This window comes from Daphnia magna, linkage group LG10 (assembly GCF_020631705.1).
Source record: "Daphnia magna isolate NIES linkage group LG10, ASM2063170v1.1, whole genome shotgun sequence".
Lineage (NCBI taxonomy): Eukaryota > Metazoa > Arthropoda > Branchiopoda > Diplostraca > Daphniidae > Daphnia > Daphnia magna.
In genome coordinates, this window is record NC_059191.1 from 851996 (window position 1) to 879207 (window position 27212).

The following is a 27212-nucleotide window of genomic DNA, read 5'->3' on the forward strand; positions in this document are numbered from 1 at the left end:
TTTCCGGTAGCCATGCAGCCTATGCAAAATCATACGATCCAAAAAGATGAGCCGAAATCCTCCTCATCAATTCATGGAAATTAAGGAAAAGATCGAAGCCTGTGTCTGTGTCAATATCGAGAAGACACACAGCAGCCTCCCCCTCTGCAAAATGTTTTCTATCAAAAGGTAAGCTGAGAGACGTTCCAGACAAACATGGCTGACTCGGATGAAAAGAAGGGATGTGTGTGTGTGTGTGTTCACCTGCTGACAGAGTTCGCACGCAATGCTCTGAAACTGTTTTCTTTTACCTATACCGTGTATACCACAGCAGCGCCACATTTATCGACCACTATACAACCACACCCATAGGAAGTAAAAAAAAAAAATACCATCATCGATTTTTTTTTTTGCCTCTCTCCCTAAGAGGCGCGTGCGACATCCTGCAGATGCTGCGGGGCATCATGTTTCACACCCTCTTATTTTTTTACATTTAAACAGATAGACATTAAGTTTTGTTCTAAAGGTTGTACAATCAACGGCATCGAAATCACGTTCCACAGTTCTGCGATGGTATATAGGAGCAGAATATCAACTGGTTCTCTTTGATGATGATTGAAGAAGCACACACACACATAGAGAAGAAGAGAAACTATTGTGTGTGTGTGTGTGTGTATACTCGACTATTGTCTGTATGTTTCAGTTGATGAACGTTCCCTTCTCTCTCTCTCTCCCTTCTATTTTTCTGCCTCCCTTTTTTTTTGTGTGTTCCCCTTCCGACAGTATGTAACTATATACACACACGCAACTGTGTGTGTGTGGAACGGAACGTGAGGAAAATACCTTAGAGAACGAGCGCTCGGAACTGTGTTACGCACAACATTGGGACGCCGCACATCCCCTAGCTCGTTAAGCCACTAGAGACTTTGCCCCTCTCTGTCAATCGGGAGTAGGTGGAGGGGTAGGAATTTGTGTATTCTGTAGGCGAACAAATCAGCCCGGTGAGTAAGAAAAACGTTGATTCAATTCCGCTGAACTGTATAGCATTTTAACAGTGAGGTACTTTCAAGAGTAGTATTGCTACACTCGTTTTTCTGCAAGGCGAATTTTTATTGGGGATTTCTAAGAAACATTCGCCAGATGATAGTGTCGACTATCATAGAAGCTGCTACGTGTCACAGAGTTCAAAGAGTTTAATAATCAAATTACAAAAGGCAAAGTTGACAAAACAAGTCGCTTGTTTTTTTGTTTTTTTAGATATTCAAACATTTTTCTTTCTGTGCCAGCGTTTCGTGTGTGTGTGTGTGAATCCCAAGGTGAAAATCGTAAACTACACAAGGCGAAGCTGCACGCAGAAAAATGGGGGCCAAACGAAAAAGGGAAGCAAAGTGGGGCGGGGGTTGGGGGAATAAGAGAACCGCCCAAGTGCTATCCGGCGGAACGAGAGAAAGAAAAGAGAGGAACCGAAGGGGCCCTAAGGGGAACCTTAACTTTGTTACCTTCCTTTTCTTCTTATACAACATTTCGTTCTTCTTTTTTTTCCTTCTTTTGCTCTGTTGTTAGACGTTAGAGAAGGGTGGCATATAAAAAGGAACGAGACTGGTACGTAAAAAAAAAAAAAAAGTTTTCCCTCCTTCAGACTCCACTTTAGATTCTACCCTCCACCTCTTCCGGAGACCCTTCAGGGGGCGACCGGAGTTACAAGAGAAAAGTAGAAAAGCTATAAATCGAGTGGGAGGGGGGATCTATTCGTTGTGTATATGTTCAGTATTCGCCCAGAATAAACGAATGAACATATACAAATCTAGACCGAAAAAAAAAAAATAAAAATAAAAACTTTTCAAACATTTCACGAAATTCGGTGAGGGACCGAGGAGAGCTATATTTTATGACGTTTTATTCGAGTTTGAATTTCTAAGAGCGCACGTCAAACAGTTGGCTTTTTGTAAGATTTAAATGTCTGCACGTGTTCTACAATAAAAACTCATTTGAATATCAATTTTCCGGTAAGAAAACTCACGCAGAATCTTCGGTGCACGTCAGCATTCATTTTTCGATAAAAAGGCCATAGAGATCTGTGCGTCACGTTGCATTAGAATATTTGATGAACTCGGCGGGACTTGCTCTAAAGTGCGGGGGCCTTTCTTTCTTTTCTTTTTTTTTTGAATTTTCTCGTGAAAAATAAAAGCAGCTAAAAGGAGGGATGAAAAAAGATGTGACTTATCTCTCAATTGACGAAAGCAATCTGTACAGTTTGAGCTGATGCCTTATCAGTTTTTACTTAACATAGAGCTTCTTCTTCTACTTCTTGTACCTACACTTTTATTTTTTTCAATCGAATTGCCTATTCTGATTTTCTTTTTATACGATAATAATAGAGGGCCTTCTTAATTTAAAAAGAAAAAAATTATTTACTTCTAAACTCATGTTGTCGATGAAACTCGTACGGATGCTGGGGTTCGAGTTGATTCGTCCTGATGATGTGAAGCCCGTCCAACTCTTCGTCAAAGGTCCTTGTGATGTCGTTATGTAACATTGAAAAAAAAAAAAAAGAGAGAAGAAAGTGAATAACTAAAGCAACAGCTAGTACGTACACATAGAGAGATGAAAAGAATAAAAAAAGAGAAAGGGAAATGTACACATAGGGAATGAAAAAAAAATCAAAAAGATGAGGGGAGAGGAAAGTAATTGAATTAGATCCAATCGCAGAAAGTGCACCTGACTTTTTTCTTTCTTCTTCTCACAATCAGGAGCAGCAATTCTTTTTCCAAGTCAAAATGTTGTAGTTCATCATTTTTAAATGAAGAGGGAGCAGTTGATGCAAGTGCCATTCTAAATGTTCTACTGATGAAAACTGTTTTTAAAAAAACAGACTCGTACGACGATTTTTAGCCTACATTTACATACATCAACCCAAAATGATGACGCATATAGCCCCAAGGTGGCCGAAAAGATTGAGTTTAAAGAAAAAATACGGGGGAAATGGCCCTGTAATTACGATCCAATTTGCTGGTTGTGATTGGTTTCGTTGCCAACGTCACCAACATCCATTAGCAAAAGGGGGCGTCTATGCTGAGTACGTAACACGTCCAAACGACTCTACGTTGATTACCTTACCAATCGATACGAGTAGAGAAAAACGTCCATGGCCGTACTGCAATTCGTCTGTAGAAATCTCGACACATCACACACCAATCAAACACAAATCGATACATTTTATTTAGAAATAACACACACACACACACTGAAACTTGAGAAGAATTCCTTCTGGTATATGTATGAGAATAGCTTGTCTAGTTACATTGACGGACAGTTGGATGTTTATCGGTGAAAACGAATCGAAATCAACGAGCTTTTGCTTGTGCGTGTGTAACAATCTAATACATCATTCAAAGGCCTGTACAGCTCAAATAGTATATATTTTCTAAGCTTATTATATTCCCTTTTCTTTTTGGCTAACGTGTACATTTATCAGAAAAGAATCTACGCAGTATTCGACTGGCGTGCCCTCGTCTCCCCTGCAGCTATGTCGTCGATTCGAGTCACGTAACAGGCACGCCTCTTTTGTTAGATAAACTTGTCCCGATCAATGCAAGAATAGATCAATTTTCTTTTAACTTGATCTAAAGTTAAATAGAATTTTTTTGTTGAAAAGGAGGACATCTTCGACGTCGATATACATAATAGGCCAGTTCTTGCCGTCTATAACATATCCCCGTGATATCGGGGATCTAAATGTAATGGTTAAATACACCGAAAGCAAATCCCAGGGATTTGTAGACTATAGCCCTTTGGGTTGGAAAGCAAACGTTTGTGTGTTAATACCCCCCGTCTATATCTTTGACATCGTTCTACACATCCTTTCTTGAAACCGAGTCAACACCCCATCTATAGAATGGCTTGTGTTGTGACGTTTCATTTCGCTATAACTACTTGATGCCATTTACTAACTACGATGTACAACCCTAATATTTGTTAACGTCGAATCGATGTTACTACACAGCAGAGGGCATTGTGGAAACACGATCCAGCTTCCCATGTTTTGTTTCTATAGTCTCTCTTATGTACTGTACATTACCATCCCATTAGTTTTAATGTCTAGCTGCTGGAAACCCAAAACTTTTTTACATTGGGGGGATAGCCGTCCAAGCAGTTCAAGTTCATCACGGGAAAACGGGCAGGGAATAAAAACTATACGCAGACGTTAGCCAATTATATAAATGTGGGGTCTCTACGGTGGCAGTAGTTTCAGAGCGGCCATCAAAACTATCCCGAACGCACACACGTTAGAAGCGTGTGCCATATACGTACGTATATACTCGGGGATAGAGCCGCTAATGATGTTGAACTCATTAGCCGCGCCCTTCTTCGTCCCACCCTCCCCTGTTTTCTTGTACATAACAGCTTGGATGAGGGCGGAAGATGAATCATTAAAAGCTTTATGTATATGGTCCTTCATCTTAATCATCTCCGACAATTTTTGCAAATGTTTTTTTTTTTAAATGAGGATTTAGCCTCAAAACTTTTGCCGTTCAGAGATAGAACAAGTTTGGATTTTCTTCTTTTGAGTGCGACGCCATCAAATGCGATGTGCACACGTATATACGGGATTCCATCTATATTTATGAGGGTTTTATATTTCTACATCGTCTCTCTGAGTGGCTTTAAATCCTTGTGGGCGAAGAGAATTTTGCATATACGTAAAACACGTTAGATCAACATCCAGTCATATCAAGTCACCACCGGAAAAGAAATATTTAGATTGCTAATAACGCTCTATACTAAATTCAGTGGACCAACTTTGCGAGTCGTGTTTATGTTTAAAAACTTAAATTATGTATAGTTATATAGTTAGCATAAACCGTTTAAAAGCTTATATGCAAAAGCTTCCAAAGATGGAAAGGACTTTAAACAATTCGTGCTGTGCTATCCTTTGACAAGGTATACATATAGAATTCTATTGATCTACGTATACAGTATATACTGGGGATGTCATTTCTTTTGTTCTATGCGATCGAGAGAAGGCCAAATGTGAGCCCTGCGTGTGGGAGGAAAGAAAAAAAGAAATTGAACCGCACAGGAAGGAGAAATAAAGTAGAAATCACGAGTTTCGTGATGAGAACAAAAATGGCCTCCCCCCATGTTCCTATATGTATGTATAGAATTCGTCTAGGGATTGTATACGGATGGGGGTAGAAATTGGAATGACCTTTCGGAGCAGAAAAGCCCAATTCTCTGTGCTGCCACTCTTTTGATATATATATTTTGTTTTGTTTAAATAGATAAGGAGAGAGAGAGCCATCACGGATGTATAGGCCTTACCTTAACATTGGAAAATGGCAGAGAGGCTGGTAGCTATACTAAAGTCTGTTGTATATATAGAGGAGCGACACACACGACTTGATCGTTTTATTGTTATGACACCATCGCACACACATCACACACACACACACACAGAGAAAGAGAGAGAGATAGCAAATTGTTTTGATAGATAAATAACAATTACAATCGACTTGTGTTATTCCTTTTGGGGAAAAAGGATATTTATACAATAAATATAGAAATCGATGCAAAGAGAAGCAGCTACAACAGTCGAGTGTGCTGATTGTGTATAGAAAAAGGTGATCGAGTTAGCCGAAAACAAATGAAAAACTTAAATCGATATATATATTTACAAAAATTAAAAAAAAATGGCAAACAGACATAGAACTATATGTGCTTTATTGATTTGACAGTTAGCAAAAAAAAAAATGGGGGAAGGGAGAGATAAATTGGTTTGTACATTTCCGACTCGATTTTGTTTTGTTTCTCTTCTCCTTTTTCATTCCTTTTTTTGCTTTAATCACCTTGTTTTCACCGACCCCAATTCATTAGACTATACACATTTCCGACGTCTTATGCTATCCAACACACACACACACATGTATATTAATAGTAGATAAATGTTATTAAAAACAGAAAACGATGATAAATTGTGCTCGTGGACGATGATGAGGGGCCTCTTTTTGAAATGCTACTATGTTTTTCACTATAGAAGACAAAAACAATCAAGCGATTGACATTGATATGCTTTGTTTATACATAAACACGCTATATAATAGAGAATGGAAAGTGACACAACCCAGAAAATTCGTAATAATTAGAAATTAGCGAATTCAATTGAAACGAGTTTTGAAAACGAAATTCGGCTGCGCTCGTTTTGAAATTTTGCAATAATAAAAAAATCTTTGAATGACGGGGTGGACTTTGGAGCGTTCGAAATGCAAATGAACTTAAAATCGAATTAGGGATGGACTTGTCAGTTTAGGGGCTGTATCAATTCGTCTTGCTGTGTTAACTATCGTCAAGTTTCTCAAGGGGTTAGTGTATATTAAGGATATTAATTGTTACACATGATTCACAGAAAGGAAGAAAGGGGGGGGTCATGCATATAACACACTTTATTGCATGATTACACATCGACGATGATGAAATAATTCTTTTAAGCCAGAGAAATATTTTTGTTTTTCTTTTAGCCGGCGTTTAAGTGTCTTTCTTTCTTTTTCGATTTGAATAAAAATGAAAACAACAATATTATTAAATATTCTACTATTATTACGTAATAAAATTGGGGTTAAGTTAAGGGTGTAAAATCGCAGTATATCGACTAGAACATGTCACGCACAACCCCCGATTCAATTAGAAATGTTTGCCTTTCGTGTTATAAGAGAGACATCAACGTCTAAGATTTAGAAAGAAAAAATCAAAGTTAAATCAATCAATTACGATGACACAGACAACTGGAAAAAAACTCAATTTCTTTCTTTCTTTCTGGAAAACTCATTTGGTTCAATCCCAACTGGCTAGAAACGGATTGGATTCCTGTTGTCTCGTGGCCGCGGCCGTGACGGTCGTCTCGTTAGCCGTGGCCATGGCCGTAGGCCTTTGGGTCATTTGGATCTTTTGCGGCAGCGGAGGGACGGGCGGTTTCTTCTTACTCTCCGACTGTTGATTGTTCCGATTATTATAGCCATTGCCGTGATGATTCGCAGCCGTGGACGAAGCATCGACATTCGTATCCTGATGCCTAGCGCTGCCGTATTCCAAGTGATTCTTCGGCTGCGAGGGTAGCGCGTTATTGGCGCTCATCTGATAGCGCGGCTGACCACCAGACTCCTGCAGGGCGTACGTCTGGTATTGTTTATCAGGAGGATCGGACATGAGCGGAATAATGTTGGACCCTCCTCCAGCGATGCCCGAGAATCCGTGGCCGATGGTGGGCGCGGGACCGAGTCCCGTCATTTCTTCTCCATCGGCGTTGGTCCCGAACGGCTTGTATTCGTAGATGTGACGCAAGAGCATCAGCACTGGGCAAAACAAGAGCGTGGACACGGCGATGCCGATGTTGAGGGCCAGGAATCCGATGGAATCGACAACGTTGCCGGCGATGATGGGGCCGATAGCGTAGGCGAACGAATACGAGATGTCGGCAATGGCGTAAATGCTGCCGTAAACGCTGACGTAACGCACGTCGACCACGTAGCCCATGGTGGGCAGGAGGGCCGTATCGATGAGGGCGATTCCGAAACATATTCCGCAGATGGGGATCATCAGGACCCAGTAGGACGTGGCGAACGGGATGATGAAACAGCACAGACCTTCCAGGGCCAGTCCGAAGGCGGCCATGACCCACGTGTACTGCGGATAGCGAGCGGCCATTCGAACGGTCAGGACCACGCCCAGGACGTGCGGGAAGAACGCGGGCAGCCAAATCATGCCCAGTTGCCATTGTTCGACGTTCATCGTGTCCATCATCCACACGGAAATGGTGGGCTCGAGGAAGGCCAGCGACACGTTGGCCATCATCAGGGCACCTGAGCAGACAGCGATGTAGGGATCCATCAGCAGCCTCCAAATGGGCGTCCCCACTTGGGGCCCCTGGGCGCCAGCCAAATTAACAGCTGATGTCGATTTGCCCAGTTGGCTCAATCCTCTCGGCCTCATGACCAGTTTGAGCATCAAAGCGTCCACCAAACAGACGAGAGACAGGATCAAAAAGGGCAGCTCCTTGCCGGCGAATTCGTAGAGAAGTCCGCCGAAGGGCGGCGCTACTAGGCATCCGAAGGAGATGAAGGCCAAAGCGATGCCCAGCGCTTTCGTTCGTTCGCTCTCTTCGGTGAAACGATCGGCTATCATGGCCAGCCCACTGGTGTCGGCAAAGGCCGAACCGACGCCCTGCAGGGAACGGGCGAAGAACAGAACGCCGTACGACCTGCCGCAAGCGAAGACGGCCGTCGAGAAGAACATGATGGTCAAGCCGATCATCATGGGCAGCTCGTACCCGACCCGATCGATCAGAGCTCCCGAGAACGGATTGATCATCAGCTGGACGATGGCTTTGGAAGCGAACAGGACCCCAATGGCCGCATCCTCTCCTTCGTAAACGACCACCCCGTTGACCAAATGGAGACTCGTCTTGTTGCCTGGAACGCTGTAGTTGCCCGTCGTGTTGACGTGCCACCGGACGCTGCTCGGCTCCGTCACGTACTCGCCACCTTCGATGTGGGTATCCCAGGCTCCGATGGTCCTCAAATAATCAGGGATGATGGGCACGATGACCATGTAGAGCATATTGTCCAGGAGGAGGGCGATCGAAACGATGACGAGCACCAATCGACGTTGATTGTGCGGCTCGCGGATCTTCTCCATCACGATCTCTTTGGCCAGCGACAGCTCCATGTTGAGAAACGGAATCATCGGCATCTTGTCTTAATTTTTTTTCTTTCTTTCTTCTTTGATTTTTGTTTTTATTTTTGGGGGGTTTCAATTTAAACGTGGAGGGCGATGCCGATCGCAATCATTTGACAGTGGCCATTTTGTTTCCTTTTTTCTTTGTTTAGCGATCAAACACGCAATTTAAAAAAATGAATAAAAATGGGGAAAAGGGAGGGACTGGATGTTTTATGAAACGCTTTTTCTTTTTTTCTATCGATTAAAAGGTTTAAAGGGTCAACGAGGTTCTCTCTCTCTCGAGTCGAGCCGCTTTTTTCTCTCAATCTGTACGTCATAAAGACAAGGAAAAAAAACAAACAAATAAATCAAGGTAAATAAATAGAATCACGTTGAACAATTTGACCGAAACAATTGGGACGAGGATATCGGGGGATGGCAAGGGGTAAGAGGGCAGACCATAAGCGAGAGATCCTCGTTGTTTAGTTCCTCTCTTTTAAAACTGGTATTCGTAATGAGATGGGCGGCAATTTCAAAAAAAAGTATTGACTCGATGTCAAGTGCATGCACCAAAATGAAGGGCAAAAAGTTTTCTTTCTCTTGGCCGACGTGTTGTAATAAGAGGAAGGAACGGAAGGAAATTGTACAAGATGAAAAAGACTTCCTCCCCCCACGTTTTTTTTATTTCCTCTTCACAGTTGGTAGCGGAGGGGCGATGACAACAAGGAACTAACGAGCGACACACGACTCCCTGCCTCCGACGTGTTGTATAGTTTTCTCTGTGCAGCTTTTTTCCCATTCCTTTTGATCAGCATTTCCTGTCTAGTCCAGCACATCTTTTCAAGGTAAACGTATACGTAATAATCACCTATTTGTATCTATATCGATTTTTTATTTTATTTTGCATATGCAAATGTTCCTTTATTTTTTATTATTCAAAAATCAATTGAGAAAATAAAAAAGGTGAAAGATAAGACACAATAGCGTGTCGACGGTTGCTAGGCAACCGTACCCTTCACAATGTTTTTTCTAAGAAAAAGAGAGTTTTGTTGTCATTTACTCCCCCAAAAAAAAAAGAGTTCCTCTTCTACGTAACTGTCCTTTTATTCCCCCCTATGAGGAGGGGTCCCTTCTCAGGTTGAATTTATTCTATACATAGGGACGACTATCTTCTCTCATTTCTGCCTCCCCCTTTGCCTCTTTTATTCATGTCTAGATAGTATAGTCCACTCTGACGTATTGCCATGTCCTCAAGAGTCCCCGTGTTCCAGGGGACTGCAACATTTACGTATAGAAAACAAGTCAATAAATAAACAGAGAGGGAAGTATACCGTCGCAACACGCAATCGTGCGTTGCGCCCACCCGTGCCAGTGTAGTCAATAATTCAAAGCCACAGCGTCCCACCTGGATTTCGGAAAGTCGAGCTGATCGATATGCCGTACAGACCGCCTCCGGTTGTGTACATACGACGTGAAATGATTCGCAATCGACCAACAAAAACAAAAACAACAAGAGCCCGTCCGCAATTCGATGGGAAAAGAGACAGCTGTGCGATGTACACAGACGAGCCGTTCCATCAGATGAAACAACAAAAGTATGGGGAGGGGCCTTATAATTCCGGATGATATTTCACGCTTGGACAGTCCCACCTCATTTCTCACTGTCAACCCACAATACCCAAAGATATTATTAAACAAAAGAGGGAGAGAGAATGCCCCTCAACACACAAGAGTTTACCTCAACATAATAGAGAGGAAACAAGAAAACAAAACAAAAATCAATCAGCCAAGGACAGTATCGAATTACCACGTCATAACGTTGTCATGGCAACGCGTTTTTTTTTGTTTTTTTTTAAATAAATAATACATTGATGAAATCAATTGCCTTTGAATTTAAAAAGAAGAAGGGCCTAAAACTCAATTTCGAAAATCATCCTACGTACGAATTAACATAAAAACACGTCAAACATCAATCGATACTGTGATCGTTAACAAACGCCAGCGCCACACTATACGGTTCGATGAATAATTTTCAACATCGGGGGCTTAAATAACGAGGCAGATCGTCGTCATCACCAAGACAACAATAGAAAAGAAAATGATAATAAAAACACACACAAAAGAAAATGAAAAAGAGGGGCAAAGAGAAAGAATATCTTGAACTGCTATCTTTTTTTTTTTACGCATTTTTTTCGATTATTTATGCCCCCTCCATCAACGTGATGATGATGATGATAGTTCTAACATTCAAGACACTTGACATTTCCCATAGAAAAGAAAACGCAAGGGATGAGGGGGAGGGATCGTCTACGTAAGAAGACATCAGTGCCCTATATCGTATAGACATCATTAAACGTAAAGATGCTACATAACGACAAGAGCCTAGAGTATATAATCTATCCGATCCTAAAGGCATCACATTATTCCGAACGACTCACATTTCTCTTTACCTGGACTGCAATCGAAATATATATTTTTTTTAAATGCGCTGTCATCAACAGATGTATCAATAATCAATTTCCGTGTGTGTGTGTGTGTGTTACTGTTCAACAGGGAGATGACACCCGAGCTGCTGGATGTGACGGGCAATTGCGATTGCCGTAGGTGGTCGCGTTCAAACCCGCCCTCTCCCAGCGAAAAAGAAATTTATAGGGGATGTAATTAAATGATTTTTAAGTGCGCGTACAATACACACACACACACACACACACAAAAAGAGCGTAGGTGGCGTTTAAAATAATTGAAACAAGTTGAAAGGTTAACAATCGCAACTGCGCACGGGAGCTGTGCTGCCACCTGCACTGGTCGATACCTCACCACCCCAATTAAATTAAAAGCATTTTTTTTTTTTAAATCTATTTCCCAGTGTGTGTGTGTGTTGTGAATTAAAGAGTTAATCGGACGATAATGGCACCCCCTAAGAACTGCCCACTTTTCTTTAAGAGGAAATCACGCGGGAATTTAAAAAAAACGAACATTTTGAATTGAAGTTCTTTTCTGGTCAAAGGATCGGGTGGCAGGGAATAAGCGGGAGGAAGGGTGTTGTGACTTAAAGCGTTTAAAAATTATATATAGTGAAATGGTTTTATTTGTTTTCATTTTTTTTTTTACCTTTGTAACGCAGATTGTAGACGAGAGAATGGCGGATGGCCTGCAGCATAGGACGAAAATCAAACGGCAGCGTCTAAAAATGCGGGAAAATTTAAATTAGAAATGTGAATGATTGCGAATTTTTACGTGATTTTTTTTCTTTTTCTTACCTGGCAATGCGTCAGCGTCAGAATTGCGTCAGTAAGAAGATAAACAATTCCGCCACCGGAAGAAATTATAACAAAAACAAAAACTAAACCAAAACAAAAAACTAAACCAAAATTTGGTTTCGTTGGATGAGAGGGGGGGAGCTGCTTCCTGCAGATCCGGCCGGTCCGTTTTCACCGTTTCGCTTGGCCGTTCGAGACTGCGGGACCCTCCGTCGATATTGCGGCCAAAGCGGAGCGTGTTCCGTTTTTAGTCAACGCCCTCTCCGACCGACGTCACGAACGCACAGTCAAAAAATAAAAATAAAAATAAATAAAAAGGAGGAAGGGGATGAACAGAGCGGAGAGAAAACTAAAGGAACGCGCAGGACCTGCTGCTGTCCCTTCCATTTTAACCTTGACGTGCGTGGATCGCTGCTCGTGTCGGACAGATCCGCACACGCGAAGGGGGAGGAGATGTGGGCGTGAGCGGGAGAGCTCCCGAACAAAACCGATAAATGTTCCAACCCCGTCAGGATCATGCGCTCACGAAATTTCGCACGCCGTTCGTGAAAAAAAGGGTGACGCCCACCTCTTCGTGCGGGATTGGCGGCACGTCCGAAGCGAAATCAGGGCGGGAGGGGAGAAAGGAGGGTGGGATCTTTAAAAAAAAAACAAATAAAAAGCACAAAAAAAAAAAAAAGTTTGTTGCGGAAATAATCTCCCCCTGCGGGAGCGCGCGCAGATCCGCCATTTGCCCCGACACAGGTGAAAAACGCGTGACACGTTAGACAGTCCAATTAGAACAGCGCCACCGCTACATTGCAGCAATTGAAGAGAGTGAGAGATGATAAGATCGAAAAAAAAAAATTGTTTTGCGAGTATAGAGCACGTGCGTCACAATCAAAGAGAGAAAACATTTATAAGGAGGGGGGGTGAAACTCCCGCAGGGCCATGATATTCCATTGAAAATGGCACCCCCACATCTTCCACATTACGAATGCAGATAGACGTCACTGGGATCGATTCAGCCGATCTTTCTCGTGTAAAGAAATGAATCAAATGATAATGGCAAATTGAGGTCAATAGGTCAGAGACGAAGAAACAGAACCTTGAACAGTTAAATAAACTAACACCACATTTGTGTAGACATCTCGTTATTGGCTGCCGACGGGTGTAGGAGGGACGTGAACTTCTTTGTGAAAAGAACGTTAACATGAACCCGCTTAATGCTAGACGTCAACATCAAGAGCAACGGCATTGAGCATCACATTAACAATCGCCGAGCTGTGACATGGTGAATCATCCGGCTGTCGCGTATATAGATCCTGTCCTTTCCATTCATCTTTTTATAGCTGACTTCATAAGACGCTATGTAATCATTAAAGAAGGAGGCTCTGAGAACACAAGCTGGACGTGTAACCTGAATATGTGTGTCAATGTTTGTGTGTCAATCCGAGCCTTAAAAAAGAGAGGATCTATACGTAAAGAGACGAGACAAGAGGAGGAGTAAAGAATAAAACGGGACAGACAAGAAGTGGAGCGCAATGTGACCTCTCTGGAGAGACTTGGGCTGGATCGATCCGCACACGTCTCTCAGCTCCAGGTTGTTCTCCTCTCGTGTCTGCTGTTCAATTTCGGAAACGTGAAATGAAAGTGTGTTTGCCCTTGTTTCCATTGGTTCTTGAAAATTGAAATGTGTTTTGTCTTTAACTCTTTCAATGCAAAAAGAAAAAATAGATTTTTAATCAAATGTGGAAAACAATGGAGGTTTAGCGTTGCTTTATTACATCCATAAGGAGAGTTTACCTTGAATCGTTCGCTGGTGCCTCCTGGCGGCGGGTCACGACGGTCCATGGGCCGTCGATCGATTCTCGCGTCTTCCAACCCCAAACGGCGACACACAAACTGAAATGTTTTCAATTTTCATAAGAATCAAAATGTTCACATTGTTTGAACGAAGCAGATTGATGCCGAAGAGAAAGCTCGTCCTTTTAAGAAACAACATTTACGTTCTCCTCTTCAAATACGAAACAATGGCCGTCGAGGCTCAATGGACGGGAGAAAGTATCGGTTTTCGGCCTCTTTGAAACAGCTGATCGGTACAATGTTTACGTTGATTGGTATCCGTGTCTTTGTCGATCAATTACGTCGTTCCTCTATTGGTTGGTGACGCAAAGAAACAGCTGACACACACGCGGCCTTACACACTGTTGCCGATTAAATGGATCTCGATTCGTGTGACGTGTCACGAAGAAAATGGCGAGTACGAGTCTTCCATTTCGAGATCTTTTGAAAGTGTAGGTGGAACATTTTAAACTGAAGTTGGTCGGTGCTCACGAAATGGAAGAACGAGTTTCTCTCGGTTAGTTGAGATCTGTCGTGTGTGTACGCGTAACCCACGGGATCAGTTTGTTTCTGCTCGACAATCACGGAAATAACGAGGTGATGCGTTTTTACACTTAATTGGACGCTGCATGTTTCGATTGCCAACAACAACCAAAAGAATCAATACATCCATCCTGCATTTCGTCTGTTTTTTCAAATCCAAAATGGCTGGACCTACGAGTTCAATGACGTCATACGGTAACGCTGGGAGGGGGAGTCTCCTGCGAATTCCTGGAAACGTTTTCGCCAAAGAAATCGATGTGGAGATTGTCGTAACACAAAGAAAAAAAAGAGTGACAGGGTACGAAAAACAAACGAGTTGAGATCGTTTGAAATCCAGGATTCTTTTTCTGTTTTATGAAACTTCTCATCTGCATACCTGCCCCCTAGTGATTGATCCTCTGTGCGTCTTGTGGAACGTGAAACACGTTTTCTACTTACGATAGCAACATAAATAACGAAAGAAAACTTCCTTTCGTCCAAAACAAAATAAATAAAAGATTGGAAAATATAAAGACGAATTGCTTATCGATCGCGTGACACCCACAAACGTTCCACACAAAATGTTTAAAAGAAGCTTAAAAACATTTAAAAAAATCTTACGTGTGTCATGGCCGTCAAGGATGAGTATACGTCCGAGCTGAATTGAAAGCCAACTCCATCTAGTCTCGATAACTGTTCCTCTTATTTAACGGTATCGTGCACAGGTAACACAGACAAAGGGAAAGTTCATCCTCTTGTGTGTGTGTGTGTGTGTTAAAACACACACATCGAAATGGAAGGAGCCAACAGAAGCGTTCAAAGAGAACGAAGGGAATCTCCCCGTAACACCAACTAAACACATAATTATTTGATTTTTTTTTTTGGGCAGACAAATCGACCTAGTTAACAGCAGACAACATCTGCGAATGAAGTCGTTTGTCAGACGTTTTCATGAAACAGTGTTGCCAATATCAACTTATGACTTTTTAAAAAATATATTTAATGTTAAATCAGCAGATGTTTTCTTGTTATACTGAACTGGAACAGGTACACTGAAGAGTTAATGCAAAAACTATTTAAAAAACTAAAAAAAACAGTGAACATGTCGCGTTGACACACATTCGAGAAATCGCAGACGACGGCTATGAAAATCGATTTGAATTGATGGCCACCTGTTGGATTGAAACTGTTATGTTTTTCTTTCAAAAGAAAGAATAGTTTGTTATAATCATAATTTTCAAAAACGAAATAAATAAAAAATGACTCTAACAGGTGTCGGCTAACGCGCGGAGCAATAGCCTTTCGGTCACGGTCGACACGTGACAAATTGGCCAATGGCGAAACGATTGCGCTCCCGTTTCTTTTTGGCCGCGGACGATTTGTTTATTCGTCCTGAAAAATTTTTTTTTTCACGATGGCGTAACGTGAAGATTATTGTGGTAAAAAAAAATCTCGGTCCAGCGAATGGGTTTAAAAAAAAAAAGGAAATTCTGTTAGGGATGATGGACTTTCTTTTCATTTTGTCGACATATTCCATAAGCGATGCAGCGTAGCGGCCACAACTTTCTCTTAGCCAATAAGACGTTACCTCCCAACACGATAATCGCACGCCCCCCTTCGTCAATGGCACACACATCCAGAAAAAACGTGATTCAAACAATTTCGATTTTCTTCTTCTTCTCTAATTAATTTCTTTTTGATGTGTCCGATAGGGCGCCGGAAAAACCCCGTCTGCTTACGTCAGTCTACATCCCGCCATCATTTGAAAAAAAAAAGGCACAGTATAAAGCGTATAAAAACGACAGGAGATGAGGCCAAATAAGAAGATGTTCAAACGCGTGAAACTCTTTTCTCTTTGTTACTTTGTCGTTCCACAACCTTTCCAGCATGACACGAACAACGTCAAATTCCAACGTCCCGTATTTCTTTTTTGTTCCCAATACGGAACTCATTTTTCCCCCAAATAAATCAACGTTTCAAACATCACCAGCAATAACGTGAATTTTGCCCCTTCAAAAAGAAAGACATTAAATGTTAGCCCCTATATTTATAAAACCTCCTTTTTATGTATGGCATGCTGGTAGAGTGTAGGTCAAACGAAGAAGAGATGCTCTCGTCATTCCCACACTTGGTTCGGAGAAAGTTCTCTTCCCTCTTTGACATTCCATTTTCTCGTTTGTTTTCTTTCCTTTTCTTTTTTTTTTTTTGAATAATAACAACAAGTCCCGCAAGCTCCGTATTCTAAATTTATAACTCTGTCCGCTCGTTTTCTTTTATTTAAATTAAAATTCTTACCGCTCAATTGTGGGCTCTGGCGGAGGAAAGTTGGGCCCAAACGAACTCTGCGTTGCCGACAGCAGCCAATGACCTTTTTTCTTCTTCTTCTTCTTCTTATTCCAGGTGAAAATTTCAACAACAACAAAATAAAAAAAGATTCTCTGTTTGATGTTGCTCACAGAATAATTTTTTACCTGTTGATCGTCTGCGTTAGCTGCGGGCCGTGGTGAAAGCTTTTTCTCGTGAAATGTTCAAATCCAAATATCGAAGTTGGAAAGTGAAGATCTATTCGTTTTGAAAGGACAAAGTGCTGATGTAAAAGCAAAGAAAAAAACAAAAGACGTATACTTAAAAGTTGAAAATAAAAAGTTGTCACTTGCCGCGTGATTAATTATCGCCGCACCGCAAACGATACGTTTCAAATGGCAGCACTTTCTCCCACGTTGTTTGATCTCTCCTGTGGGCTTCCCCCATTCCCCCCCTTTTCATTGGTACTCTGTTCGGTAAAAAGGAGAGGATGATGACCTGAAAAAGTGAAAATCCCTTCAATTTAGTTTTGATTGTGATTATGTTCAATACTGATGTCAACGGCCATAAAAAGTCAACATTAAAAATTCATTTTCTTGAATATTCGTGAATTTCTTAGCCGGGAATCACGGGAGACAACGGGAGAAAGTCTTTCGTTAACTGCATCACGTTATGAATTAAAAGACCGCATTCTATGCATGACGTGTATATAGTCTATACGACATAAAGGACTTGCACTTTCTCTGATTATCATTGAGACATAGGACGCAGATGATCTTTCATGGCGTTTGGCAGTTCATCTCAATTGTGCACCTCATTAAATTCAATGAAATTGTATAGGAAGACAAATTTAAAATAGGGATTATGAAAGTCCAGCACGCCCGCAGTTCCACCAAAAAGAGAACCTTTGAAATTGTGTGTCCCTTTCCCTTATTTATACACCAGATGGGATCATTGCACCGCAATTGACTCGCTAAAAAATTCTTTTTTCTCACACGTAGATATGCAAATGTCATTTGATAATTGAATTGCACCGCACGTTACGCTATTCACCGTTTGAACAGGACATTTGCCCCCACTCTGCACTTTAAAATGAAGAGCATTCAGAAAACGTGTATTACGCGTGATCACCATGTTCCAAAAAATGCAGGGCGCTACGAGGAAATGGGGGTGAAAGTGAAGGGGACAATCGCACCGAACTTTTTCTTTCTCCCGTTTTTAATAGGCACAAAAAATAAAAAAATAAAATAAATAAAACAACATTTCAGGTTTCCTATAGATTAGCCAGAGGTAACATAACAAAGAGGTCTACGTGCGTCTGGTTCTATACACACACCAGACAGGCTCACCTCGTTTTTCTAGGTCAACATCATTCACGTTTTTTGATTAGATACCGTTGAATTCCGTCCGTTCCGTTACACGTACGAAGATTTGTTTTTATTTATTTTTTTTTTTTCTCTTAAATTTACATTCAATTTTTAGAGGGGGGGGTTGCAATTCCTATCGTCAATAAACGAATTATCGTTGCGTGAATTCCAGCGTTCACCTGAGCTTTCGTCTGCTATACTCGTATGCTTTCTCCGCTGCTGGGCATCTTTCGGTTAAAGGTGTGATGGCTTATATTTCATTGGAGTCCCCCAAAAAAAAAAAAAAAAAATAAAACGCAGAGAAAGGGAGAGGTGTGCATATACTATTAGAGAGAGAGAGAGAGAGAGTAGGTGGGAGTTCTTCCTCTCAACTCACCTCAAAAAATAAATAAATATGTACTACCCGCTTGTGTGTGTGTGTGTGTGTATCTAATCTCGATGGCAGCCGAAAAAAAAAATCCTTTTTCGTCAAAATTTTGAAAAAGAGGTTGAACGAGGGGTGGTTCTTTCTCTTCCGGGCTCTTCCTTTCTCTTCTCCCCCTCCTTCTCCCGACCGCACACTACTAGCGCATGAGGAGTATTTACCTTTTTTTTTTTTCCTTTTAACACACAAAAAGAAAGAAAGAAGGGATACCTACATTTCTTCCAGGAGGATGGGCTATGCACAGTTGTCCCAGTGGCGGCACGGGTATATAAGGACGGGTGTCTGCGTTCCAGAAGACACAGAAACACACGTCGTCAGCAGCAAATACAGCGGCACAAGAAGAAGAAGCTTCTCTTGAAACACCTGCTATTCTCGTTTCGATTTTGAAAAAAGAAAAAACATGTCAATCAATCGATCGGTAAGTTCATTGTTTTTCGTCTTCAAAAAATGTCAAGTTTGTTCTGAAATAATCGGCCATGTGCCCCCCGCAGGCGCTGTTCACCTTATGTCTGCTGGTAGTGACCGCTTGTCTGGCCGAGCCCATCCGTGAGAAACGATCACGTAAGTGTTGACCTTAATTCTTTCGCCGGTTCATTCACAAACGATGAGCCCCTCTTCTCGTTGATGCACAAAATAGACGCACGTCAAATGAATTAAAATATCTATTCAAATTTTGAAAGAGAAACAGCAGTTTGTCCAGTTTTTGAGGCCTAAGAGGCTATCGATTAAGGTTACGCGTTTGAGCCACATGTGGGCTATAGAAGATGACCTGAATATTTTCGTTGCATCTCATTTTGATTTTCTTGAATTTTTCCTTGCCTCATCCCCGAAAAAACAAAAGCGGATGGACATGGACATCATGACCACGGTCACGATCACGGACACGATCACGGACACGGCGGTGGCGCTCCCATTCACACACCCGATGTAGGTGCATCGGCTTACGGTGGTCCAGTGGCCGTCCCGTCTTACGACGCCCAACCGGCCCAGCAACATCACGACCATCAGCATCACGACGCTCAAGCGGCCGCTCCGTCTTACGACGCTCAACCGGCTGCTCCTTCTTACGACGCTCCTCAACAGCCGTCCTACGACGCTCCTCAGTCTTACGAAGCTCAAGCGGCGCCATCTTACAGCCCCCCGGCTCCTGAATATTCCCCACCAGCCCCTCAGGCTTACGAAGCTCAAGCAGCGCCATCTTACAGCCCTCCGGCTCCTGAGTACAGCCCACCAGCTCCGTCTTACTCCGCACCAGCACCTCAGGCGTACGACGCTCCGGCTGCTCCTTCCTACTCCGCACCAGCTCCTCAGGCGTACGAAGCTCCTGCTTACTCTCCTCCGGCTCCAGCTTATAGCCCTCCGGCTCCAGCTTATAGCCCTCCGGCTCCTGCTTATAGCCCTCCGGCTCCAGCTTATAGCCCTCCGGCTCCTGCTTACTCTCCTCCGGCTCCTGCTTACTCTCCTCCGGCTCCTGCTTACTCTCCTCCGGCTCCTGCCTATTCGCCACCGGCTCCTTCCTACACCCAAGCCGCCCCCGTTTACACACCACCCGTTCAGTCGTACTCCCCACCGGTTCAATCGTATTCCCCACCTGTGCAATCTTACTCGCCTCCGGCACAGTCTTACGGAGCTCCTCAACAGTCTTACGGAGCACCGAGACCCAGTTACGGAGCCCCTAAGGCACCCAAGAAGCCAAAGGGCAGCTACGGACCGCCTCAGCAATCTTACGGAGCCCCGCAAGCCACTTACGGAGCACCTATTCAATCTTACGCTCCTCCTCAACCGTCTTACGCTCCTCCTCAACCCTCGTACGCTCCTCCTCAACCTTCTTATTCACCACCGCAACCATCGTACGCTCCACCGCAGCCGTCTTACGCCGCCCCTCAGCCTTCCTACGGAGCTCCTAAACCCTCTTACGGTGCGCCGAGGCCCAGTTACGGAGCACCCAAGGCTCCTAAGAAGCCCAAGTCGAGCTACGGACCTCCTCAGCAATCTTACGGGGCTCCTCAGCCGGCTTATCACGCTCCCGCTCCTGCTTACGCTCCTCCTCAGCCCATCTACAGCCCGCAGCCCGTTCAGCAGCAAGGTTACGGCCGTTAAACATGCACGAGCGTGAGTTCGCTGGTTGATTCACGCTAATGCAGCAGCTGACGATGATTACTCACCTTTACACACACAGCACTTCTCCGACTTTGTTTTGTTTTCAAATTTCTTTTAGTTTTCTCACGCTGCAGTCATTCTTCTTTAACTATCGCCAGTATATCTTATATTTACCACCAATACCAAAAAAAAAAACAAGGATTTATAATAATTTTGAATTTTTTTTAAAACATCAACTTTTCATCAAGTTTAATTATACCCGGTCACCTTCCTTTTGTTTCCCCCCTCACCTTTGTTTGAATTCCTTCATTCTTTTGCAGATGATTCATTTTTTTTTCTTCTATAAACGATTGAAATTGTTTTAGACAACATGTCGGATGTCCCCCGCTCAGATTGAAATATTTTGCCTCTCAACATCGTCTGTTGTGTATGACTATTTTTTGCAATCAAAAGGAAATGAAAACAGAAATACATCTAAAAGGTATTCAAGCATCTTTATAGCCTGAGGGCTTTTACCTAGCATCAATTGGACGATCTAACCGATGTGAAACGTTGATTTAATTTTTTTAAATTTAATTTATTCACCGGTCCAATGTCCTGTACAACGAGATCCAAAACACACACACACACAAAAAAAACAGGTATGCAAATGAGGACCAGAAAAATTTCGATTTGGAAACAATTCATTGATTTACTGATTGTTACTTCGATTCGTTTTTGGAACTTTAGAAAGTTAAAAATGTCCACACAATTTATTTTTGTTGTTGTCTCGGCGACCAAAGTATAAAAAGCGTTCGGCCCCCATGCAAATTGACTAATGGGTCGGCGTGAACGGACGCGAGTCGCTCCCTTTGCCGATATGGCCCACCTTAGAAAGAGAAAAGTCTGGGCATTATTTGTCTACTCTATATATGTAGTAAAAAAAAAAAAACACGTTGCAACACGCCCCAACTTGAACTCTCTCGTTTTCTCATTTGAAGGTTAAATGCAAACACGTTCGAATTGCGGACACGTTTCCCGATCGCTAAATTGTTTTTTTTTTTGAGGGGATTTTTTGCACACACCTTTCTCCTTTGCGGATATACACGTGGCAGTCGTTCACCTTTTAAATATCACAATTTAGAAAATGATTTAAATCTGAAAAAAGCGAAGGTAAGGGTAAGCAAATATGACACCTGTCTGTACATGCCCGTCAGGCTGTGACATGTCGAGTCCACTACAGACAACAAAGAAGAAAAGGAATTTTCATTGACGTTTTGCTTTTGTTTTTTTATCTACTACCTTTACGTTATTCATTTGTTTTTTTCCCCTTTAACGTAAAGACTCCCCTCTCTTTATGGAAGATAGTCTGGGTCACGAAACTTGTTTAAATCCTGAACCAATCAGATGTGAAAAAGTCTATACTTTCCATGTATAGGAATAACGCAATTATACGATTTGAATTCTATATATTAGTTTTATACATTTATGGTGTATTATATTAGTAGATAATATTGCAGTTTGTCACATATAAAAGGGGAGTCTATACATCGATGATTCCGATTTACGATTCACACCTTTTTATTGGCCCATCATGATCGTTATAGATTTTAAAATATTTTTTATGTTTGTTTTAAAATGTTTAATAGCATTCGTTTTCCATTTTGCTTCTTGCCCTCGTTGCAATTGCAGTTGAATGTGTCCGTTAGATTGCCAGAGGCGTTTCACCTGCGATGCAAGTGGCAATTACACGAAAGACGTGATCGATACACGCATAATATATACGTTCATTAAATACGCGATGATGATGACACGTGACCGGATTTTCAAATAACCCTTCCACAATTGGTTTGTTTCCAGCTTCATTTTCACCACACGCCGATGGCGATTGCGTCATTGAAAAAGTTCATACACAAGAAAAATGGCATCGAGCCGGTAGGACGTCGGAATGAAACCGTCATCCATATCGGTCCCTTCTAATTTATGTTTGAAACATTTTTTGAAAGAAAGAAAACCGCTTTCGCTATATGTCGTCTGATGGCGCCGGTAGCCCATTGTTTTGATTTTAAGTTGTGTTCTTCTTTTGAAAGTTGTTCATCTCCATACAGTCTCTGGTTCTCACGTAGATAACACGAACATCGTCGCTGAGTCTGTATACCCAAACTCAATGGGAAAACCAGTTTTCAGGCTTGCATTTTAAAAACAAAAGACGGTCTAACCGTATACGGCTGTTTTGACATTATCCATGTGTCTATAGATGCAAAAGAAACTACAAAGGGGAACGGGCAGAATGCCGCCGTGGATGTTTGAACCCGAACACCCGGAATATAATATACGTAAACGAGATGCAGAGAAAGAATGTATATATAACAAGGTGGAGGGAAAACAAAACAAAAATGAAAGTGAACATTTTTATTATTTTGGACCGGATTTTGTTGTTGTTGTTCAACTTTCATTTGACCCCGAGTAATTTGCCTACTGGGCTGCTGATATGTAATTAAAACAGTTTTATAGACATTAATTGATGAACGTATAGTGTAGTCAAACATATATACGATCGTCCAAAGGCTGTTGAAATTAAAAAAAGAAAAGCGGACCTTTCTTATATACGTGTGATTACGCAATGCGCGTGTGTGTGCAGCTATTGTTTTGCCATTCAAATTGGGGAGATGTTGATGAAGCTCATTGTAATGTCGGTTCATTTGCATTTTTTATTTGAAAAAATTCTCTTTCTCTTCTTGTCAATTTCAGTGACCTAGTAGTACAGGAGCTATTAACCCTTAAAAAAAAAAAAAGTTTGAATGGAACAGGGGGTCTCCTTTCTCAATGCGGGACAGAATCGGCCGTGACCCGCTAGACGAACTAATTAATAAAGTTATTACCGGTATATGCATATTATATACGTCTGCTATAATGTCTATACACTATATACGTATCCTGGCCATTCATTTGTTTCTACAACACACAGACGTTGAACTATTCAAAATGTCGGCCGGAGGCGTCCACACTGTGTCTAAAATTACGTAATAACAAAAACAATTGCATAAAACTGGCCATGGTCAACCACATCATTATAATTTTTCACCATTTTATTTCAAAAATAAACAAACCATCAAAATGAAATACCACACACAACGTGAGTGTGTGTGCGCACTGCTATCTAACCGCTGTACGTATATGCAAATGAACAGTGTGTCAAATGACCGTTACGATATAATCACGAGATGTTGTCTTCTTGTCCATTTCGCTATCTCAGTTATCCCCCCTTTATCCCTCAAAATAATGTCTGCACTTTGATTGCGTTGCAGAGATTGAGAAATGGGGAAATCTCTTTGGTTTTTTTATGTATTTTTGACCCTGCTGGTAAATAGAAAATTAAGAATGCAACTTGGTCCAGTTGATTTGCCCGCAGCGTGAACACGCCGGTTGCGACATTTCGCAAAACTCTCACCGATGCATCAACCTCTGAAAAGGGAAAAAGAAACTATAGGCAATTCACGTTTGACCGGTGACTCGGTTCACGCATTACTTCGTGTGTGTAACGCGCGCAGACGGGAGTAGAAGAGGTACCGTGTCAAGGTCTATCCGCCCATCCAAAAACCACACCGGTTGAAACCAAACAAATTTCTATTTTGCTTTTATATTATATATAGAGAGAGAGACACTATATAGAACTATAGATACATCGGCCGCCTATATGTTCACCTGGGCAATTTGCATTGAATAATTCTATAAAAGTAGCTGATGTGTGTAACCAAATTTAAGCAACGTTGACCTTTCACTTTTTTTTTTGAGAGAGGGGGGGATTTCAATGATGTTGCCATTGTCAGGGCTATGACTATACAGCGTGAAAAATGAGGTCAATTCCTGGTAATATGATAAACACAGGTGAGAAAACGGACGATCTCTCTGTTTGTGAGCCAATTGGCTCATGTGCAACAGCCCTGATCATGATTCTGTTTTTGGCAGGGTAAAGGGCGTTCGTCTATATACAGTTGGTGAATTCACGTGTCAGACTCGGAGAGAAAGGGACAACGAAAGGGAGAGTGTTCTGCCTTATAACTCAGGACAGACAGTCGAGACAGAGGAAATTCAATTAACATTTAAAAATGAATGCCAATCATCTTTTTGAGACAGCCTTTTTCATTTGATTCCATTTTTAAAATCTTGCACACGTTGGATGTTGCGCATTGATTCACCAAACAGAGAAATCCAGACGATTAAAAATCAATTCATTTTGCTGTCTGAAATGAAATTTGCATAGATTCTAATTACTCAAAAAAAAATCGTTGTGTGTGTTCCCGGTATATATGAGCTTGGCACACACACACACTGGACTCTCACAATTATTTCTCTTTCTCTTTGGCTTCCATTTCGGATATACGGTGGAAGAGAGAGTTCAGCTCTCGACCCGTCGTCCTTGGATTTTTTTCATCAACAGGTGAATGGTTCGTGCACCTTTGATGCACATTTCAAGGGAGCAAGAGTTTCGTGAAACAAGCAGCGCACGGAAAGTGTTCTACTTTTGCAGCAGAGCCGATGGATGGCTGGGCTCGAGACTCCATTCAACGGGCAATGTGACAGGTACATTCACCTAAAACCCCATTGCCGCACCTTCTTTTCTAATCGGCGTGCGTGTCTCTCTCTGTCTAGCGCGTGTATATAAAGCTTCGGCCGGCATTTGTTTCAGACATCGAACAGCCCAGCAAGCGGATACAGTCATCTAACAGTTTTAACAGCCGAGCATCTGCACGTTGAGTGGAAAGATTTAAAAATTTCAATCGTTTTATTGCGAATCTCTGTACCCACTTCAAAAGTTTGATAACAAACAAAATGGCAGTCAAGTTCTCTGTAAGTGAAAAATTTTTTTTTTTTATCGATTCTTAATGGTTATACTGATTGGCTTCCACGGTTGTTGAAACTCTCATTTGTTTCCTTTGTTATATAGATCCTGCTCGCCGTCTGTGTGTGTCTAGCAGCGACATCCGCCAAGAAGAAGGGCGGAAATGATTGTAATAAATTCAAGTTTTAAATGTCCATTTTTCTTCTAAAAAAAACAAAACGAAACATTGATTTACAGATGGAAGTTATGGAGCCAGTTACGCCCCCGCTTATCCAGCCCCCGCTTACTCAGCTCCTTCCTATTCAGCTCCTTCCTATTCTGAACCTTCCTATTCAGCTCCTTCTTATTCTGAACCTTCTTACGCTGAACCTTCTTACGCTGCTCCTTCTTACGCTGCTCCTTCTCTACGCCGCTCCCGCATACTCTCCTCCTGCCTACTCTGCTCCTTCTTATTCGGTTCCTTCTTATTCGGCACCTTCTTATTCTGCACCTTCCTATCCTTCCGGTAAAGGTAAAAAAGGCGGCAGAAAAGGTAGAAAACCACTGAAGGAATTATTGAAGGCCATCAAAGGCAGCGATATTGACTTTCACGCCCTCGTTGCAACCCTTTCTTCTTTAACAGGAGACTATTCCGCAACTTCCTACGACTCTTACTCCGCACCGTCGTACTCCGCTCCATCGTACGCCGCTCCATCTTACGGCAAAGGAAAAGGCAAGAAGGGAAGCGGATATTCTAGCTACCAGCAGCAGCCATCGTACGCTCCAGTCTACGCCGCCGCCCCGGCTTACTCCGCACCGGTTTACTCCGCACCGGTGTACTCGGCTCCAGTTTACGCTGCCCCGGTTTACGCCTCAGCTGGCAAGGGTAAAGGCAAGAAAGGAGGTAGTTACGCTCCTTCTTACCCTGCTCCTTCCTACTCCGCCCCGAGTTATTCCCCACCCGCCTACTCTGCCCCGAGTTATTCCGCACCCGCCTACTCTGCCCCGAGTTACTCTGCACCCGCCTACTCTGCCCCGAGTTACTCCGCACCCGCCTACTCTGCCCCGAGTTACTCCGCACCCGCCTACTCTGCCCCGAGCTATTCCGCACCCGCCTACTCAGCTCCGGCTTACGAGGCACCTTCTTACACCGCCCCAGATTACGGAGCTTCGTCTTACGAAGTTCCTAAACCAGCTTATTAGGTATTAAACAAATAATTGTAGTAGAAAGAAGGGGGGGCAGAAAGAAAAGAAAGAAAAAAGGAAGTCGGATTGATTTTTTTGCTTGTGTGTTCCCGGCCTCTTAATTCTAATTCTTTCCCCCCACCCAACCCCCCTAAACTCAGAGATATATAATATTATACGTCATCAGAGATATTTCAAACAAATGATTTGAAATTGTATGCCAATATCTTCTACCCCCCCCCCCCCTATACTCCATCCACAAAAAATCTCTTTTTTCTTCATTTTCAGCCAGAGTCCACTCAGTTTTATATATAATATTTAACATCAATTTACATGGCAGTCAACCATTCATGAGTGTATATAATAATATATAATATATATTATCTAATTCTGATCGCGCTCAAATTAAAGAAAAATATTGTCCAGGTTTAAATGTCAAAAACATTAAAATCTAAACGATAAATCCGCCCAAATACCCCCGACCAGATTCTATATATATATATACATCATATTTTCACCTTATATATTATACACATGTATTTATATATATTTGTATGCTCGAGTTGATCGAATAACATTTATATATATTTAATTGCCAAATATACCGTCTCGACCGAGACCCACACATTGAACCTGCTCGTTTTGTTTTTCCTCGTTCGTTTCATTTCACGGTCTCATTTCGGTGTAGTCAATTGATATTATAGGATACAAAATCTAAAGAGTACATTGACCTATAT

The 27212-nt window shown here is 42.1% G+C and overlaps 3 protein-coding genes and 1 long non-coding RNA gene across 11 annotated transcripts; 2 read left to right on the forward strand and 2 right to left on the reverse strand.

Moving 5' to 3' along the window:
- Positions 1-2: 2 nt before the first annotated feature.
- On the reverse strand, positions 3-15175 carry LOC123477074 (vesicular acetylcholine transporter-like). Of its 3 annotated transcripts, none has more exons than XR_006652350.1 (6): positions 14916-15175; positions 13734-13832; positions 11949-13639; positions 11800-11872; positions 2395-2492; positions 3-19 (listed from the first exon to the last, which is right to left on the reverse strand). XR_006652350.1 is itself a non-coding variant. In XM_045180375.1 (3 exons), exon 3 carries the CDS (start codon positions 8719-8721, stop codon positions 6808-6810), a length of 1914 nt encoding a protein of 637 aa, XP_045036310.1. In that variant the 5' UTR covers positions 8722-9015; positions 11800-11872; positions 11949-12102; the 3' UTR covers positions 5374-6807. The 3 variants fall into 3 exon arrangements, 1 of the variants encoding a protein (XP_045036310.1); XR_006652351.1 differs by lacking the exon at positions 3-19 and adding an exon at positions 2152-2170; XM_045180375.1 differs by lacking the exons at positions 3-19; positions 2395-2492; positions 13734-13832; positions 14916-15175 and adding an exon at positions 5374-9015 and having other exon boundaries at positions 11949-12102.
- Positions 15176-18647: 3472 nt separating this feature from the next.
- On the forward strand, positions 18648-20981 carry LOC116932587 (DNA-directed RNA polymerase II subunit RPB1). The gene is made up of 3 exons (XM_032940365.2): positions 18648-18807; positions 18881-18950; positions 19231-20981. The coding sequence occupies exons 1-3, from the start codon at positions 18790-18792 to the stop codon at positions 20487-20489; spliced, it is 1347 nt and encodes a 448-aa protein (XP_032796256.2). The 5' UTR covers positions 18648-18789; the 3' UTR covers positions 20490-20981.
- LOC116932641 lies at positions 20785-21724 on the reverse strand. Of its 2 annotated transcripts, XR_006652357.1 has the most exons (3): positions 21665-21711; positions 21554-21591; positions 20785-21357 (listed from the first exon to the last, which is right to left on the reverse strand). It is a non-coding gene; the product is annotated as an uncharacterized LOC116932641 (long non-coding RNA). The 2 variants fall into 2 exon arrangements; XR_004399623.2 differs by having other exon boundaries at positions 21554-21724.
- Positions 21725-25142: 3418 nt separating this feature from the next.
- On the forward strand, positions 25143-27107 carry LOC116932593 (repetitive proline-rich cell wall protein). 5 transcript variants are annotated; one of them, XM_045180393.1, is made up of 4 exons: positions 25143-25319; positions 25417-25480; positions 25549-26270; positions 26301-27107. In XM_045180393.1, exons 2-4 carry the CDS (start codon positions 25475-25477, stop codon positions 26491-26493), a joined length of 921 nt encoding a protein of 306 aa, XP_045036328.1. In that variant the 5' UTR covers positions 25143-25319; positions 25417-25474; the 3' UTR covers positions 26494-27107. The 5 variants fall into 5 exon arrangements, with proteins under 5 accessions (XP_045036328.1, XP_045036330.1, XP_045036327.1 ...); XM_045180395.1 differs by having other exon boundaries at positions 25549-26070; positions 26134-27107; XM_045180392.1 differs by having other exon boundaries at positions 25144-25319; positions 25549-26240; positions 26271-27107.
- The last annotated feature ends 105 nt before the right edge of the window (positions 27108-27212 follow it).

Coding starts and splice junctions, on each gene's coding strand:
- LOC123477074 (XM_045180375.1), bottom strand. CDS start 8,721: ATGCCGATGATTCCGTTTCTCAACATGGAGCTGTCGCTGGCCAAAGAG.
- LOC116932587 (XM_032940365.2), top strand. Junction 18,951..19,230: donor CATCCGTGAGAAACGATCAC/GTAAGTGTTGAC, acceptor AAAAAACAAAAG/CGGATGGACATGGACATCAT.